Raw genomic sequence first — 18,784 nt, forward strand, 5'->3', positions numbered from 1 at the left:
ATGAGAGTATCATTTCTTCAGCAGTCTTCTTTTCAGTGAGTATGTGTTTTGGTAAGAAGAATGATGTCAATTAAGCATATAACCTGTAGAAGTGCTGTTTCCTATGCTAATTAGTGCTTCCTCTGAGAACTGTACTTTTAATTTATTTTTCAAATATCATCCTTTTCCTTTCAAACTTCAGCACTTTGTGAAATATGCATCCAGGTTTGCTGAAAGGCTCTGAAGCTGACAAGACAAAAATTGAAAGGGGATTGATTTAATGGTTTAATTGCTAAATAATGATGAAACTGTGATTGTAATTTCATGTTAGTGTGAAATGGCCAATCAGTCAGCTTTGTAGAGTGAGATCAAGGCCTAGGATAGGGCTGGATAAATAATCATTTGTAGTTTCTGTGCCAAGTGGTGCCTTTCAGGGACGCCTGAAGATTATGTAAAACTTTTTTACCAGAAATTCAGGCTCCAGACAAGAATTATCTTGCCTGGAAGTAAAATGCTGAAATTTAACTGACTTCTGTCTATAAGCTGCACAGAATTGAGAGGATGTTTCATTCAGTGATGACCCTACTGTGAGAATGTCTCTTTGACAAGCAAGTCCAAGTCACAGGCCCTTTCCTGTGGCTTTCTAACTGACCTGCTGGGCTGGTGCGGGAGAAGAAGCACCAGAAGGACACCAAAGCCTGAAGCTGTGCAGGATTGCAGACCAGAATGTTCAAGGTGGCCAAAATCCAGCAGGTCCATTGCCACTGGGCATCAGCAAACTGCCATCTCCCACCTTAACCAATCTGCTGGAGGAAGGCTTAGTTCATGGCAAGCTCTTTATCATAAGGAATTGTAGCCCCTTCCCATGTCCATATGTTTACTTCCTCTTTCTACTCTGCCTCTCCAACTTCTAACCCACCATTAATCCCAGTGCACCCGGGATAGAATACAGCAGTAGTTAGAGCTTGTAGCTTAACTGAGCAGCCAGAGATGTAGCATTAGACCAATTAATTAATTTTCTATTTAAGCTATTTTTCTTTAAGGAACTGTCTTCAGCATTTCTGTGTTCTTCTGCCTCTGCCTCAGAGATTTGGGTCTGGAAGAGACTCTTACTGGTGAGAGTAATATACACGAACCTTATTTATTTATATACCCACTCTCTACTCCCACATAGCATAGGCATGTTGGTGCTGCCTTTAACCCCCCTTAATTACATGACAAATATATGTGGCTTGTCATGGTCTTGGCTACCTGAGCAGATACTTTCTTCTGAAACTTCCTTAAAAGTTCTGAATGATAGTTTGACTCCTGTGGTAAGTTCTCACTGTGACGCCCTATAACAAAGTTACCTTCTCTCTTCTTCAAAAGCATTCAATTTCAATTCTTTTGTTGGTTAGGCAAATGCAAGCTAATTGCAGAATTTTTGTCTCTGTGTGTGCGTTGCAGTATTACCATCAGTATTATCAGCTTAAGCCATGGTGTACCTCTTGGTTAAGAAAAGAATTTGAGTTTTTTCAGTTTCTGCTGAAAACTTCAGCAACTTTCCTAGACTTTGCATTATCACAGCTGATTGCCAAACAGCATTTATTTTTGCATTGCAGACATCTCAGCTGAGGATTTAGCATATGATTGTATTTGCTTTCTTGGCCATGGCATGTTGACGTTCAAGTGGTGCTTCAGTGGTTATCAGATACCAGGAAAGTGTGGAGGTTGCAGGTATGAAACATATTCTTTGTAAGATGGTTAGGATATAGTACATCTGTCACAAACAATTCAGCACATCTGTGTTTCTTCAATTCCAGATTAAAAGAAACATTGAGTTTCAGGTTGCATCTTTGTCCTGCAGATTTACATCCTGTAATTCTGGTGCCTTATTTAAATAGTAACATAAACCTGGCACAATGAAAATTAAATCCCATAGAATAAAAAGTAACTAAAAGTTTCATTATGTTGTGGAATAACAGGCATCCACATGTATAATTCATTACCTATAGTGGGATAAGTACTTAACAACAGTTATAATAAACCCATTCTGTTCATTCATTTTTAGATCTTAGCATACTGATTCAGACCTTAACTGAAAGTGAATATACAATCAATGTCAGGCTTTTTAGGCAGGTTTAATAATGTAGGCCTGCCAAGGTTCTTTAATTAAATAATTATTCATTGTTCAATCAGAATAGATTGTTTCACTATAGGGATTGCAGGCAAGTACATGCAAAATCCACCCTGAACTAATCATGTTTTATCTGCTTACTGTAATCCTGAGTGATAATCTTTATCACACAAAAAATAAAAAAAAAACACAGGGAAAAAAGTTGCAGTAAGATATTAAAAATTCTAATTCTGAGGTGATCAAAGAAAAGCAAGCTAAGGTACAGTTTGGTGGTGCTGTGAACAAAGAGCTGTCTGACAAGTGGGAGAAGTGGGTTTTGTAGACAGTTCGGATTCAACAGACATGTCACCAAACCCAAAGTTAGCTAAGGTGCTCAACATGTGGGGAATCAGGAATTCTGGTTTTGGATATTTTATGTAGCCCCCTGTATTCAAGAGGTGGCAAGTGGAGCTGTTAAGGGCAGGTGCAATAAATTTCATGTTATGTGTGTCTGCTGTCCACCCCAATTCCTGTAGGAGAGTCTGCACAGGCAGAGCAGCCTTCTCATGTCTTCTGGGAGTGTTGGAAATGCAGAAAATCTGTTTGGTGAGGGGGCTGCTTCTTGTAGCATTGCACAAGGCTGGCTTCAGATGGCCCCTGCTGCCACAGCATGTCATTAATGCAGCTCACAGCAGCTGGACTGAGAGAACTTCAGTGTTTATTAGGGGAATATAATCATTTAAGCCTGAATAAGCTTCAAAGCTCTAATGTGGCTGTTTGGCCAACAGAAATGAGATGTAAATTTGTGCTGAATAGCCACTGATTACAGAAAGATGATTAATGTGAGGTTTAAAATTGATTTATAGGTGCAGTTGTCAAGGCCTAAGCCATGAATGTAATATTATCTCTGTGAAAGCTTTGGGTAGATTAGAGACCAGGGAGCAGTGGCAAAATAATGCATTTGCTGGTGGGTCTGATACATTATATGGGCTGTCTGTAATCTAGTCAAATTTGCTGTATGCCTGAGAGGTTAGGCTTTGCCAGTGCAGCACGTGGATAATTGTATCACTTTGCCTGAAATATTAGGAAACAAAGAAGTTTAATCTGATTTATTTTCATTAAATGCACTTTTAGATCAAGTATTTTTTTTCTTTTACTCTTAAAATATGTACTCTTAAATGTGTACTCGCTTGCAAGAAATTATAAAAAGTGAATGACAATGATAAAAATTAGGAATTAAGTTTGATTTTTGCAAATTCTTGCTGTTCTATGAATTAAAAAGCAACCAAGTGCTTTGTGTTATTTCAGCTGTGGTAAACAGAATCACCACATAGATTTTGATTTATTTAAATAGTAGGGCAACACTTTAATGTTGTAACAAAGAAAACTTCCTTTCTTTCTGCTTTTCAGAGTTGTTCTGTGAAACTCTTGGTATCATCAGATGATGAGTAATATGAATAAAGAATTGAAAATCCAAGCATTTGGTTATAAACCTAAAATGTATGTCTTGCTCTGAGTCCTTCTGAAAATCTGGCTCTGTCAGCCTTCCAGTGTTAAACCACGTGGTGTCAATACTGTTTGTTCTGGCCTTTGTTAAATTTCTCTGCAATGAGTGTAACATTAAGCAGTAAAAAATGATTTAATGGTATTGTGTTTCTTTCACTCTCATCTCCATTGTCTTTCCCTCAATTGCTGGACTGTGATTTGAAATGGATGTTTTAATTCAGATGTACAGAGAATTTCAAGCCTTTAAAAAAATAAACCTGTGGGAGGGGAGGTGGTTTCCAGATAGCACATTGCTTTGTTCTGGGAAGGAGGTCAGCACAGTCCCTGATTAGGCATGCTGAAGAGGGGCTGGTGCTCCTTTGCATTTCAGTTCCACTAGCCTCCAGCTGGGTTCTCATTCCATTTGGATTCTGGTGCTGACATCTTTCACTGATCAGGCAAATTATCAAAGTCTGAGCTAAACTCCAGTCTCACCTTCATTTTTTTCCCATGTATCTTGGTGTGCAGACTGAAGAGTCTAGGTGACTTTGTTCTGATGTTTCTCCATTTCTCAACAGCTTGAATTGTGCAGGTTTCTGAATAGATAATGCATTTCATAAGCATGTACTGAAAATAGTTTTTAAGGTTTTGATTGTTCTTTCCTACCCTTTTCCTTGGGTGGTACTTTGTGTAGCAAAATGCTGCTTGTGTTTTGAGATACAATCACAGCTTTACAGAAATCTGCATTGTTTTTCAGCTAGTTAGTGGTGCAGAGCAATTCAGGAATTGCCAACACTTTTGCCTTACAGGGAGTTTCACTGAGAAGTCTCCTGCACAGCCTGCTGCAGAAATGGAAGGTGTGGCAGTAAACCTTACAGGCATACTACAAATAAAAAAGGATATTGAAAAATTGTTCAAGTAGTAAATTCTAATGTTTGCAAACAGGAGCTGATGATTATGAATTTCTCTATATAACTTTAGGTGACTTAAAATGTCTTCACATGTAGCTCTTCTTGACAGGAGCACTCATACTTTGTCTCATAGTTTCAGCATGGGGCTCTCCTGTTTGGTGTTTTCTCTCAGCTCTGAGCAGTGTGACTGTGTGAAAACCTTTCTTGGCATTACTTAATGATGGAGGAGGATTTCTAGCAGTCCTGATTGCATACAGGATGATGAAAGGTTGACTTGGGTGAAATTAAAAATATCCAAAACTTTATAAGATACCGAAGTATCCACCCAGATACTTAAGCTCTCAGTTCTAAAATTGTATTTTTTTAAAGCTGATGTCTGCTGAGCTGCTCTGAGTATTGGAATGTGTGTTGGCAGCAGTGGAGTTAGGATGGGAGTGTGATGATGCTGTGAACATTCACCCAGCTCATTTTCAGTGTAGTTTTTTTATAGTGGAGATGAAACATCAGTTATCTCCCCATCTTTGCTATTCCCTCTCCTGCCCTTTGTCAGAGTGCAAAGCCAAATGTGAAACCTTGGCACTAAGTGAAATTGAGTCTTGTTAACTCTTGATGCAGTGGGGAGTAGCCTTTAACATGAAGCAAGGCCCTTTTTCTCCTCTTTGCATTTTTGCTGCCCACATATTGCAAGAGGTCATTCAGAAGCACATCTGGTGGTTCCTGTAGCTCTGCTGAGATGAGAATTTACCCTTTTAGTGGGAGGTGGTTGGAGGAGGTGGTAATGGAAGCGACTTTTGCTTTCTGCTAGGCAACTATCACACGTGGGCCAGGCTAATACAGAAATGGAGAAAAAATATTCAGTAGTCTCATGTGGCATATCTCAAAATCATGCTTTAAATTTCCAGTTCATACCTCCTTGCTATTTACTTCCTCCACTTACACTTTAGTGCATGAAAAATGTTCCTTAGCTTCTTGCTGGGAAATCTCCAGTAATGAGTGAGGAAACACGTATTTACTTCAGCTAATTGACCTCAGGATATTCTGAAGCTGTGTGTTAACTGGACTATGCAGCTTAGTGTCCAGAGTAGCTTTGTAAGAAACAGCAGGAAACTGCAATCCAGTAGTAAGAAGAATAGCCCAAAAATTATAGTGTTCTTATTTTTGTTTTATTTTCCTGGTTGGAGAAACTGGGAATGTGCCAAGCTACCAGAAAACGTTAAGTTCCTTCTTCAGAAACTCAGCTTTCATTAGGCTGGATTTCCCCCCTGAGTAGGGAGATTAATCAGATGCTTTCTGTCCTCTGTTATCCATTATGTTTTGCTTAACTAGTAACTGCTGTCAGTAGGAATATGTCTCAGTTGTAAAATTGCCATCCAAATGAGACTTAAGCCTCGAGTGGGGGCACTGTCAGATGGAAACAGTAAGATCCCAGGCAGTTGCAACTGCTTCTGGTGTTTAAAGGTTTTAGTAAACTCTTGCCAAATGTTGTTTGCATTGAACGCACTGCAGTTTCTTTTTGACACTGGCTCCTGCCTTCAAAATGAGCTCCAAAGCCCCTAAAACCAGGCTAAGAATGTGTAAAAATAGCTTCAACTATTGCATTATAAAAGTGGATGTTGGTATTGGAGAAGTTTGCAGAAGTAATAAATTGTTTGTTGCTTGGTAGCTGAAATTTAAAACAGTGTGTTTGAGGCTGAAAGAAGTAATTTGTATTACTCTGGAACAGTTTTTTTCATAATTTTTTTATCTGCCCTTTATTTTGTTTAAACCCAAGAGGAGAAGATGGTAAAGACGTGGTTTGTGAGGCTTTCAAAATAATTGGTTTCCCTTGTACTAGATTTTTTTTGTTCCCTCTCCTTCTTTGCTAACTTGATCAAAGTATATGAATTGCTTTGGCTTCCTGATTATTTGTATTTCAAATTTGTGATTTGCTGGGAAAAGTCTCACGGCTCATGGTGGTGTCCTTCCACCGCTTGGTGCGGTGCAGGAGGGGAGAAGCTGCTGAGCTGTCCCAGTGAGCAGGCACCCTGCCCCAAAGCAGGGTTTTAAACCTGTGTGGCTACCCTGGCACAAATGCTTAAAAATTGTTGCACGAGAGGGCTGTTTTAAGCAGAGTCCAGTGACTTGGTACTGATGGAAGAAACTGGACAAGGCTATTTTGATGTCTCAGCTCTGGTCCTCGCAATGCTCATCCATTGGGAAGAGCAGGCTTGCAAACAAACAGGCAGCATTGTTCCAGGTTACTGCATTTTTCTACTGCTTGAGAGTGGTTTGGATCATTGTCCCTTGCTGTGAGGGGGAAGAACCAAGCTTCTGAAATGCCCCATCCAGGTGCTGGTGGACTCTGCCATGATCAGTGGGTCATAGAGGTTATTTATACATAACCTCTTTCAAATGCCAGTGTTCAAGACAAAGCACTTTTGCTCCTGCCAGTCCTGAGGTTAGCAATGCTGTAGAGGGAGCTAAAAGTAACATGACTTTTTGGGTGCTATTTATTTTGTATTCTTGTTCTTTGAGCAAGCAAAACCCATTTAATGAAGACTGAAACATCTTCAGCAAAATCAGGCTCTTGCTTAATCATGCAGCTCCCAAGCTGAAAATCTGAGCAATACCACATATCACAGCTTCTGTTGATAACACTGGCAGTATTTGGTAGCAGGATTTGAAGTCCCCGACTCTTGGGACTGGCCTGTTTGTAAGTGCTGTTTTGCACTAGGCAAGATAGTGACAAAGTCAGTTTTATTTTACAGCTAGCACAGCCCTGCAAAACCTTCTGCAGTGCAGAAGAAAAGATGCACGGTGCTCTGCCTGGCTTTCACTAGAGATTTAGCCTTATGTGACCTCACTGAAGTCACTGAAACTGTGCAGAGAGCCTGCTGCTTGTTTGCTAAAACTGTGTAATGTGATAGCAAGTGGAAACCAGCCAGCAGCTAAAAAAAACCAAACAAACCAACCAGTTTTTGGGTTTTTGTGATGGGAGGGAAGAAGCAGGTTGCAAGATAAAGTTGAGTAGCAGGAGGCAGCTAAGCTGGAGGCTATTGATTGGCAGCCAGGTCTTAACATCAGCTGCATAAAAGGAAATCGAAGTGTCTGCCCAAATATTACCAGGATGAAAGGCAGGATAAATAGTACTGAGATGAACACCAGGCTGGCTTGCCCTTCTGGAAGGCATCAGGTGTCCCCTTTTGACTGGGCATAGGGATTGCATAGCACCATGCCACGCTCTCTTCTGCACCAGTATGTGCTCATGGTGGCCCTGACAGCAGTATTTTGAGATAAAATTGCCTTTCTGTGGGCAAAGAACATAGAGCATCTCTGATGCTTTCACCCATTCAAAGTCTGAGATCAGAAATCCATGCCAGGCTTGCTTTTTTCCAAAAGAAAAAAAGGTAAAATACGTAAATCCTTTTCTAATTTTACATCTTTGTGCCAGCAGATACCTGAGTTAACATGCATATGTTGCAGAGCTCTGTGTGGTGGGGTGGAAAAATTAAATAGGAGAGGATGAGGCTTCTCATACCATGGAGCCTGTGAAATATGTAGTGGGAAGATACACAGATTGACACCCCTTGGAGTGAGGGAGTCCTGCTGGGAAGGTTTCAGGTAAGTCTTAGAAACACCTTTGTTTAATGTTCTTAAGCTTCCTTTCCCTCTTAAGATGCCTAGGATTTTGCTAAATGCCTAATTTCTTTTTCAGCAGAGCAAGGATGTGTGGAGTTAGGAACAACACTTGAAATGTCTGTACTGCCTTTAGTATATGCTCAAGAAAGTGAATAAGTTAGTGAAGACCAGTAACAAAAACTTGTACTGCAGCTCCCCCATCTCCTCAAAACCAAATAAACAAAATTTTCATCCCTGCTGTCAGTATTTGGTTTTGGGGCAGCAGCCTTTCGCTGCCCTGTGGTAGCAAATTACACTCCTGGAATCTCCCAGATTAGAAACAAGCCTGAGTAGCAGACAGCTGGTGAATGTGCTTTAAAATTGTCCATTTAACCCAAGGCTGCTCCACTGAATGTTTTTTTAACTCTTATATCTTTAGTAAGATGTGTGATATCTTTGGCCTTTCTACAGACAGACAGCCTGTATGAACTGTGTGCTTCCTATTGATGGAGCTGCATTTTTACTCTCCAGCAGCAGTGTGCTGGAAATTTCTGATTCAGAAATAGGTCTTCTATAAATGATTTAACATCAGGCCATTGAAATGCATTTGTGTTTTCCTTTTTAGGGCTATTAAAGATGTAGAGAAAACATTTACCACCAAATTAATGGTTGCATTTTTGTTTTAATCCTGCAGATGGGGTTGATTTAAATCTCAAAAAATATGTGCTACAGAGAGGAATTACAACATTACACAGTTTTTCAGTTGTACTTAATTTTTTTTCATGTCAATAATTTTCATCTAGATGCTGTCTCTTTAATGTGGTGAGTTTTCTTTCTCATTAACTGTAAGGCACTGCATTTCATCCTCTGGTTTGTATTTCTTTGTTGGCTGAAATACTTTTCTGAGGTCTGTAGTGATTAGGGACCAGGCAGAAGGTGCAGGGGCTCTTACTGAGATCTCCATCTTGTGGAGGGATATAAAATCAGATGGGTGGCAGCTTGCCTGCAGTCTCTGGGAGGAGGCAGACCCAGCTGAAGAGAAAGAAGTGGTGTAGTCCTACAGGCACATAGGAGAGAAGAAGATTAAATGACAGAACAGAGATTTTGCACAATACTGGCTGCTCTGATAAAATCTGGCTGGCTTTCCCTTGAGGATTATACAGAGATAAGCATCCTTAGCTCATTAGCACCTCCCCTTTCTCATGCTCTGATGATTGCTTTAGGTTTGATGGCAGGTGGTGATGACAGGATTTGCTGTGATCTGGGGAGCAGTACTAGAAGTGCAGCACATCCTGAAGCCTGAGATGTTGGGCTGTGTGCCATTTCTTGCAGCTGAGATTAGACTCTAGCTGAGTTCATTGATGTATTTATGCTTGGACCTTTCTCCTCATGGTGTTTAGTGCTCTCATTGCATGAAGGTGACCATTAGAATCACTGCACTTAGTTTTTCAGCAAATGAACTTTGTACTCACTCCCAAAAGCACAACTCCTGAAATGAGCTTAACTGCTCTGGGGAGCATCACAGTTGGGTCCTTGAAAATTGACCTGGCAAGTATGAAAAAGTCAAGTGCTGTTTTTCAGCAGCCTTCAAGTTAGGTAACTAATGATATTACTGCAACATCACAGTCATTGTAAATGTCAGTTCTGTGAAAGAAATATACATTAATGCTCTCTAAATGTTGTATGGAGTTATGCTGTATACCTCCATGAACATCTCCACATGATAAAACTGGTCTGAGCAATTTCCAGTCCTGAAATGGTTTGCACCACTTCCTGCTGCAAGTTAACACTTCTTCATGTATGCTCATTGATGTGAGCAGTTGTTAGAGTTATCCTCTGACCTTCAGCCAGAAAAAGCAAAGTTAAGTCATTGTGTCTTTCCTGGGCTATATTGGGATGTGCTCATCTGTCCCCTGGGCTGGTTTGGCAGGGACCTCCCTGTGGGCTGGCAGAAGTGGAGGGTTACACTCCCTTTTCATCAACTGGAGAATCACCACCACCTTTATAAAAATAGGAACTTTATGTCGTGTCATGCTTTAAACCCAGCCAGCAGCTAAGCACCACACTCTCTCACTTCCCACCAGTGAGAAAATCAGAAAGGTAAAACTCATGAGAACTCATGAGTTGAGATAAAAATACTAAAATAGGTAAAGTAAAAACTGCACGCACAAGCAAAGCAAACCAAGGAATTAATTTACCACTCCCATGGGCTGGCTGGTGTTCAGCCATTTCCAGGTAAGCAGGGTGGTATTTTTGTTACAGTCTCTGTCCATGGGCCCTTTGGACCATATCGTTTGGGGTAATGTTGCAATGAACTCCTCTCCTTGCCCCTGCTCCTTTTCTAGACTTAGCCACAGACTTTGGTCCCTTAGGATTTTACCTTCTCAAAGTGGAGCCTTATCTATGTGCCACAGTCTCTTCAACGGTGTAGCTGCAACACTGACACAACCACAGATGTTTGAGATGCACCTGCTCCAGCATGAATGTTTCTAGAGCTGCTTAGGGCTGTTCTCCCATGTGGATTAATCCCCAGGTCATATTTAACTTGAGTTCACACTGCAGTTCCAGCATATCCAGTGTAGCATCACAGAAACATCAGTGATGGACTGGGCATTTTCCAGCACAGTGCTTTGTCACTGCAGACATCAAGATGTTGTCAGGACCAGTAGAATAAGATGGTCAGTAGTTCAAGCAAGCAGCAGAACCAAGGAGCAGCCACTAACAAGCACCAGGCTTTAGCGTGCAGTGAGGCAATCAAGCCCCATGGCAAGCCCGGGTGCCAGTCAGTGAATAGCTAAATAACAGCTCTAAATTCAATCTATCACATTCAAATCAAATCTGTCATTATCTCCAAACCTTCCACCCTCTCACTGGCCATCAAAAAGGACCATTGTGGTTTAACCCCAGCTGGGGTCCAAGCACCACCCAGCCACTTGTTCGCTTCCCCCGAGTGAGTGAGTGAGAAATCAGAAGGCTAAAAGTGAGAAAACTCATGGGTTGAGATAAAGACACTACAATAGCTAAAGCAAAAGCCACACACACAAGCAGAGTAAACCAAGAAGTTCCTTGGCAATACCACTTCCCATGGGCAGGCAGGTGTTCAGCTGTCCCCATTAAAGTAGGGCTTCCTCACATATAATGGCCTGCAAAAGCCATGATTTGTGAAAGCAAATGCCATGATTCTTCCTGGCCCCAGTTCTTTCTTATTTCCTCAGTTTTATGTGCTGAGCATGACGCCATATGGGCTGGAATATCCCTTGGGCCAGGTGGGATCAGCTGTCCCAGCTGTATCCTCTCCCAACTTCTTGTGCACCCCTAGCCTCCTTGGTGGTGGGATGGGCTGAGAGGCAGAAAAGGCCTTGACTGGTATAAGTGCTGATTAGCAATCTGGGAAACATCTCTGTGTCATCAACAGTGTTTCTAGCACAATTCCAAAGGTAGCCCCCAATGAGCTACTATGAAGAGGGTTAACTCTGTCCTAGCTGAAACTAGTACATTAGACAAATTTGCTTGGAAGTATGTATGTACAGTATATTTATCACTTAAATTAACCATGCTAATTGAAGAATGGTGTTTTTCTGCTATTAATTTCATGTATGAAAACCTCCCTATTTACTGGAACATAGAAAATCTAGCTGCTAAATTATTCTATGTTGCATACTTTTCTTGTATCTTTTCTCGGTGACTCTTCTAGTAAACTGCTTCTCTTAAAGTTAGGCATGAATCCTGCACTGATCTGCCTGGCTTTCACTGCAGACATATCTTTGTCCAATTCTGTGATGCTACACATTGACAAGTACATCTTAATCACAGTAGAGTCATGGCCTGTTTAAGCTCAGAGACACAAAAAAAGGTTAGAAATGAAAGTACTGCTTGCTGTGGCAAAAATGTCTTTGGATTAGGTTCCTTACTTGGAAGACTGGTGGTACATATGAACTCTGCACATCACAGTGGGCATGTCTTCCTCCACGAGTCCCCACTTTCACATCCCAGGTTAGAGGGGAGAAGAAATGTTTTTCTGATGGTGGTATTTATAATTCGTTTTGGACTGTACCATCGGGTTATGTTATCATGTCATTTTTTGCTGCTGTTGTAAGTTAAAATGTAAGAACAGCATTTCATTTAAAAAAACCTTAATTGTTACATTGACTCCAAGGGTGTTCTACCTCGGCTCTGGAGTAATGGCATCTGGGCTGAGAATGCTCGCAACTTTATCTCAGGCTGTACTTCCAAGGAAAAAAATTGGCCTTTGGCCCTTAGAAGATATGCAGCTTGAAAAGGGAGTACCTTTGAACTATGCTCTGTGCGTTTCCTTTGTGCTGCATCCACAGCTGTGACCAGGTGTGTAGCGCATGCTGAGCAGAGGATGGAGGAGGCATTGGGAATTCAGCTCTTGCAGATGAGTGGATCAAAAGGAGAAGGGAACAAAACTGAAACCAACACTCTCCTGGGCTCTTTGCTGCACTTAGATGGTTAATCTAATCTCTTAATGCAGCACTGTGGTTGTCAAAAGCAGAGAGGAAATGCTAATGTGTATCTATTGTAGGCACAGTTGTGATGCTACTGACTCAGAGCTGCATCAGGAAAAAGCATTTCTTCCAAGTGATGCCCTTCAGAGCATGGCTAAAATAAAATGAACAAACAGTTGCTACAATTCCCGTAAAGAGATGCAAAAAGTTGCCTGGAGCTCTGCTTAAAAATCTGTGTAGCACATGAAAAGCTCAGGATTTGCAGATCCCTGTAACTGTATTGGAAGTAATCTTTTGTTTTGCGTGATCAAGAACTACTCTGACTAGTGCACTTGGGGAGAGCAAAGGCCTGTTTATTTACTGTATCACTCCACCGATTTTCTAATTTTTTTGATGGGGGAGAGTAGCTTGTAGAAGTGTGGTTTTTGTTATGTGGGGCAGTGATTTGAGGATGTGGTAGAAAGGAGCCTGGGGGCATGGGGATGGACGAACTGTGGATGCATTGGAAAAGCTCACGGAAATGGCCCCATCTGCTTTTGTTTTGTTTCCTAACCAAATACTAGTGGACAAAACCAGCAATATATTTTCCCACTTTGGAACTGTCTAAAAGGATTTTAACTAGCATTCTTTTCTATTTATAAAGGATCACTTGTCTGACTTTACCAGGAATGTATCGAGCTTCTAGTACAGGAAGCTTGGCAATTAAAACACTTTTCCCCCCAAAAGTCCTGAGTTCTGAAGCCCAAGATGCTCTTAGATGGGAAAGTTAAGAGTTTGTATGAGTTGTGACGGTTTTAAAAAATACTTTTCCTTTTTATACAGTGGGAAGAAATTGGTGAAGTGGATGAAAACTACGCTCCAATACACACATACCAGGTATGCAAGGTAATGGAACAGAATCAGAACAACTGGCTTCTGACCAGCTGGATCTCTAATGAAGGGGCATCCCGCATCTTCATTGAGCTCAAATTCACCCTGAGGGACTGCAACAGCCTTCCAGGAGGACTTGGGACCTGCAAGGAGACTTTTAACATGTATTACTTTGAATCAGATGATGAAGATGGGAGGAACATTAAAGAAAACCAATACATCAAGATTGATACCATTGCTGCTGATGAGAGCTTCACAGAGTTAGACCTTGGAGACAGAGTAATGAAGCTCAACACAGAGGTGAGAGATGTTGGGCCCCTAACCAAAAAGGGATTTTATCTCGCTTTCCAGGACGTGGGTGCCTGCATTGCCCTCGTCTCTGTGCGCGTGTACTACAAGAAGTGCCCATCAGTTATCCGCAACCTGGCCCGCTTCCCCGACACCATCACGGGTGCGGATTCCTCGCAGCTCCTGGAGGTGTCGGGTGTCTGCATCAACCACTCGGTGACGGAGGAGGCGCCGAAGATGCACTGCAGCGCGGAGGGGGAATGGCTGGTGCCCATCGGCAAGTGCTTGTGCAAGGCAGGGTACGAGGAGAAGAACAACACCTGCCAAGGTAAGTGTTTGCAGGGAGGGTGCTGAGCTGAGCTCCCAAGGTGATGTGCAGTCTGGGCTTTCTTCGCTTTCGTGTTTTTTGTGCCTGGTTGGGTTGACAGTGTTGGGTCAGGTTCTCACTTCCACTGAGGTCCTTTGCGTAAGTGTTACAGCAGGAAGACAGAGGCCTGGGCTGGATGTCATGGCAGATAACACCTGTATGCAGGTGCATCTGGTGCTTACAGAGCTGCCAGCAAGGAGCATCTGGCATTCTGCTATTTCTTTTGGAGCGCTGTACTATTGGGTCCATGAGGCAATTGTAGTCTTATCTGTTATTTAGAGATTTATTTTATTTTTCCTCAGTATCAGGGTTTCCTTATGAGTCTTAGAAACCGGGTTTCTTTTTTTTTTCTGGACTGTACCAGGGAATTTTTGAAGTTAATCTCTCTATAGAAGGTGCATTGTGGTTTTGTATGTGAAGGAGTGTGTTTTTCTGTCTTTATCACTCTGTGGGGGGCTGGGTATTTGATGTGGTGTGAGTTGATTGATTTTCCTCTCTGGTAAATAATTTTATACAAAGCCACTCAGCTGTTCAGAGTTAAACTTAAAGTCCCACTGATAAAAATGCTTCCGTGTATGCTGAAGTTTTCCCACAAGTAGCTGGCTGAGGTTCCCAAATTGCTGGTCAGGATAGGTCTCCTGAATCATCAGAGGCCTGAGATCTAGGGTATCTAAAGCTCAAGACCTTAAAAAGAATACTTACAAAGATCAACAATATACTCTGAGTGTATAATCTCATTTTATGGTTTGCTGTATTACATGCTTATTTATAAAACTTGCCCTTCTGTTGCAAATACGTAATAGGTAGCCTAAAACTAATTCGCTTGTGAAAGAGAAGGATAAACAAATAAAGTTTTCCATACAGTTTTCTTTTTCCAGAATTAACATATATTGGTTATCAGTCCCATGTTAATTGGCATGTCTTTGCAGCTACTTAATAATGGATAATAATACATACTGTGGGGAAGGCAGAGGAATACCCCTTCAGCTGAAGTTTTTATTTCTCTTCACCTCACTCCAGACACTCATTGCTGGTATTTGTAGTGTGGTACAAAGAATAGATCAGTTCATATCCACAACAAACTGTGGCCTTGATCCTCGGTAACATGCTTGTGACCCTGAAGATAGTTCAAATCTCTTCAAAGGTTGATATGGAGAGAAAATGTAATGTTTGAGATAAATGTTTGTGTTGGAACTGGCTCTACTAAACAGCACATGGAATGGGATTTTTTACCAGAATAGTTCCTTTTTCTGCAGATGTAGTCAATACAGCAAAATGTGTCTTGGTTTTGCTTTTCTTGTGCTAATAAAGATATTTCTCCTTTTAGGGGGGAAGAAGAGTCTGACTTGATGTTTGATACTGTACAAGTGGGGAGCTAAGATCAGCATTATCCCAAGCTGAGGAAATACAGACTGCCACAGATGAGGGATGTTGGTCAATAGATCAGCAAAGTTTTGCTTAATTATGGCAGAAAATACCATATCACAAAGTGACAAGACAGTGGTTTGGTGCTAGGTCTAGACACTGAGGTTAGTCCACCTGTAAGAATTTTTGGAGGAAAGGAATCCTCTGTTAGTCACCTTTCAAGTCCTGTCCTCTGATGCTGCATTTCTCAAAGCACTCTTAGAAGTCTCACAAAAAACAAAACAAACAAACAAAAAACGCAAACCGCCAAACCCAAAAAACTACAGATTTAAACCAGAAACTTGAGACTATCATTGAAGAAGCTGTGCTGCCTGTAGAGGGGTTGCATCTGTGGAAGTGTTGAGATAGCAATCTGGAGTGTGCTTTGAGAAGACCTTAGTGAGTAAAGGTTGTGCTTTCCATTTTTGGGTGCAGGTTGGGTTTTTTTAAATTTTTATTAATCAAGAGGACATTTATGGCTGTATTGGGTAGGCCTGTGATCATAATTAGGAAGTGTAAAGATGCTTTGTGGTGTTGTATCCCTGCCCTGTTCCAAAGGTATATCCAAATAAACTGCTTTTTACTTCACCTACAGCCTACACCCTCGACAGGACTTTTATCACTTTATTGCTCTAGAGGTATTAAAACCAGCAATTGTTTTTGTGGGGTAGCCCTAAATTCCATCACCAAATCAATGGGACTTGAGTGCCTATGGCAGATTCTGTTTGAGAGCCTCATTTGCATGTACTGTTTAACCCAGGTCATTGTGCCAAGCTTTGCCTTCAGTTTGACTCCAAGATGCTCTGTTGATAGGAAGCATTCACCCTTAGACAGTTCAGGAGGTCTGTATTCAGCATGTATAGGAGCTCATGTCAATATCCCTTGTGAGTAAAATGCTTTCTGATTTGGTTTTTTTTACATTCACAAAGACAAGATTGTCTTCTAGGACAGTGAAGTTAAACTTTGCATCCCTAAGCAGAGTTAACACCAAGAAACATCCTATGTATTTGTAAATGCTGAACTTTTTTTTCACAATCTGATTGATGCTAAGGAAAAGCACTCCATGCTCCTGGCTGACAAAATGAAGGTTTTGGCACTCTGCTGTGTAGCTTTCACAAACACCTAAATAACTTCTGACCTTTGGTTTGTGAATCACTTGAGTGCATTTTGCAAGTGGTCTTCCAGTTGCTTTCACTTAGTAAGCAGGTTTTACATGACCATGCTTTGGGGAACATTTCAACCCAGAAGAGCCTGGCTTTGTTTATTAAAATTTCTACTTCAAAGATGACATTTTCCAATCCCTAGTGTCGCGTCTGGACAGAGCAGACTACAGTTTTTTATTAGAGGTGATGTAAATCCCAGTCATCCTCAAAAACATATGGGAACTATTGAAGTCCCTTCTGACTACAAATCATTAATTGGCAGCGATGTTCTGAATTCATTGTCTTGTCAGCAGGGTTCCTGTTTGAAGAAGGCACTGCCAGTAACAGCTGAACAATTTCTCTCACTGGTGACTCTAAGGTTGTAAATATGACATGGTCTAATCTTCTGATATAATGTGCTTACTCTCTCAATTAATATAACAGCTAGGCAGTAGTTACTGTAAAAAACCCAAACTACTTGCATTTTTACACCTCTTTTGGCAACACAGCACATTTATCAGCAACTGCTAGGGACAGCTAGAGGTAAATTGTGACTGTTTTAGGACATGTTTGTAAAGGACCATTGTTAAGGTTCATTATTCACAAGAATATATTGCTGTACTAAATATTAAGAGAAATGAAAGCAGCTGCTCTGTGAATTTCTGTGCTGGTTTCCAGAGCAGTAGTTTGGTACCACTAAAAGACTGATGTTTGTGGAATTTGCCTCAGTTCACCTGGTGCTTTCTGAATGGATCCTTGAGGGAAATGCCCACTTTAAAAGTCTGCTTGGCCTGTTTCAAGTCTCCTAATGGTGGTCTCTGCCAGCTTGCCTACTAGCAGGCAGTCCTCAACCAAAGCTGAGGGACAGATCCTAAAATGCTGTAAAAATTAGTGTAAAAAAATTGGTGCCACTGACATTTCTGCCTTTACCCATTTGTGAGTTTGACAAAAAAAAAAATCTACCCAGTCTCTGCTTTCTTTCTTCCTGCACTGGTATAGGTGAGTTTTGTTGTAATTTCAGTTTTAGTTGCTTACTGTAAATAGCAGTGCTCACGACTGGGGTTTGTGAAGGAAATTAAATGAATACAAGGGCACCTTCTGGCATTTCTCTTTGTATTCATCCTCACCTTCAGCCCAATATGTTTTTAGTGAGCAGCAAGAAGTACTTATTTTTGTGTCTTTAAGGACAGTTGAGGCCATGCAACTGAAAGAGAGCTGATGTTGGCATGTTCAGCTAATGAGAGCCAAACACGTTTACAGTGGTGAGGTCCTGCTAGTGTCCAGTTACAGACTAGTAACTGCAAATGTAATTGATTTTGCAGAGCCGGATCTTTTTTCAGATTACTTTAGAACTGAAGCACAAATTTATTAAATATTTGAGTAAAGAAAAAATTGCAGAAAAGAAAAACAGGAGGAGAGCCAAAGTGAAAAGGTGAATAATGAGTTCAAGAGGTCATGACACTCTCCTTTCTGAGAATCAGTATGTGCTGCCACTTGAAAAGATATCAAAAGGAGTACAGTTGGTTTTAGCTACCTAGAAGGTATAGACAAGGTCACAGATGTTAGAGATGAACAAAATAATGGAGGAAAGCTCAGTGACATCTTTCTTCACCCTTGCTGTCTTCTGAGGAAGAACATGGAAACTGAGCACTGGAGGAAAGATGGGTTGGGGTATCGTTTTTGGTTTTAGAAAGGAGATCCTGCCAGAAAAATACCTGGATTTTTTTTTTTTTTTAAACACATCTAGAGTGTTCAGGGCCTTCTACTGTCTTCAGTATTGATGTTTGTTTGATTATTTTTCCCTTAATAAACTTTGCTGAACATACCTCAATGCATTTACAAAATCATATTTATTTTTGCTGATTGTTCATTATTTGTGTTGTGCTTCAGCTGGGCTCTTGCCAAGAGAAATGAGTTTCTTACAGAAAACAAAGGCTGCAGAAAAACCTTCTATTCACAGGTCTTTTACTTTGGACTTAATTAAAACTAATTGATGTCTAGTTTATGTAGTTTTGAAGTTTACCTGCAAAATCAGTTATTGGATGATTTTGTTGCGGGCTGATTGGGGGTGAAGCACAGCCACTCATCTTCCTCCAAAAGCGAAGCAATCAGTGCAGACTGTTCGGAGGCACTTTCCCAGAGCAGTGATTGCCATCCTGTTGATCAACCCCTAGAAG

The 18,784-nt window shown here is 41.0% G+C and overlaps 1 protein-coding gene across 7 annotated transcripts in view; it reads left to right on the forward strand.

Annotated features, from left to right (window-relative positions):
* The window catches only part of EPHA5 (EPH receptor A5), a 192,626-nt gene that overhangs the window by 30,078 nt on the left and 143,764 nt on the right, over positions 1-18,784 (forward strand). For all 7 annotated transcript variants that reach the window (XM_056490112.1, XM_056490113.1, XM_056490114.1 and 4 more), the window contains exon 3: positions 13,359-14,022. In XM_056490112.1, coding sequence (XP_056346087.1) covers positions 13,359-14,022 — 664 coding nt within the window. The remainder of the gene's footprint in view (positions 1-13,358; positions 14,023-18,784) is intronic.

This window comes from Oenanthe melanoleuca, chromosome 4 (assembly GCF_029582105.1).
Source record: "Oenanthe melanoleuca isolate GR-GAL-2019-014 chromosome 4, OMel1.0, whole genome shotgun sequence".
NCBI lineage: Eukaryota > Metazoa > Chordata > Aves > Passeriformes > Muscicapidae > Oenanthe > Oenanthe melanoleuca.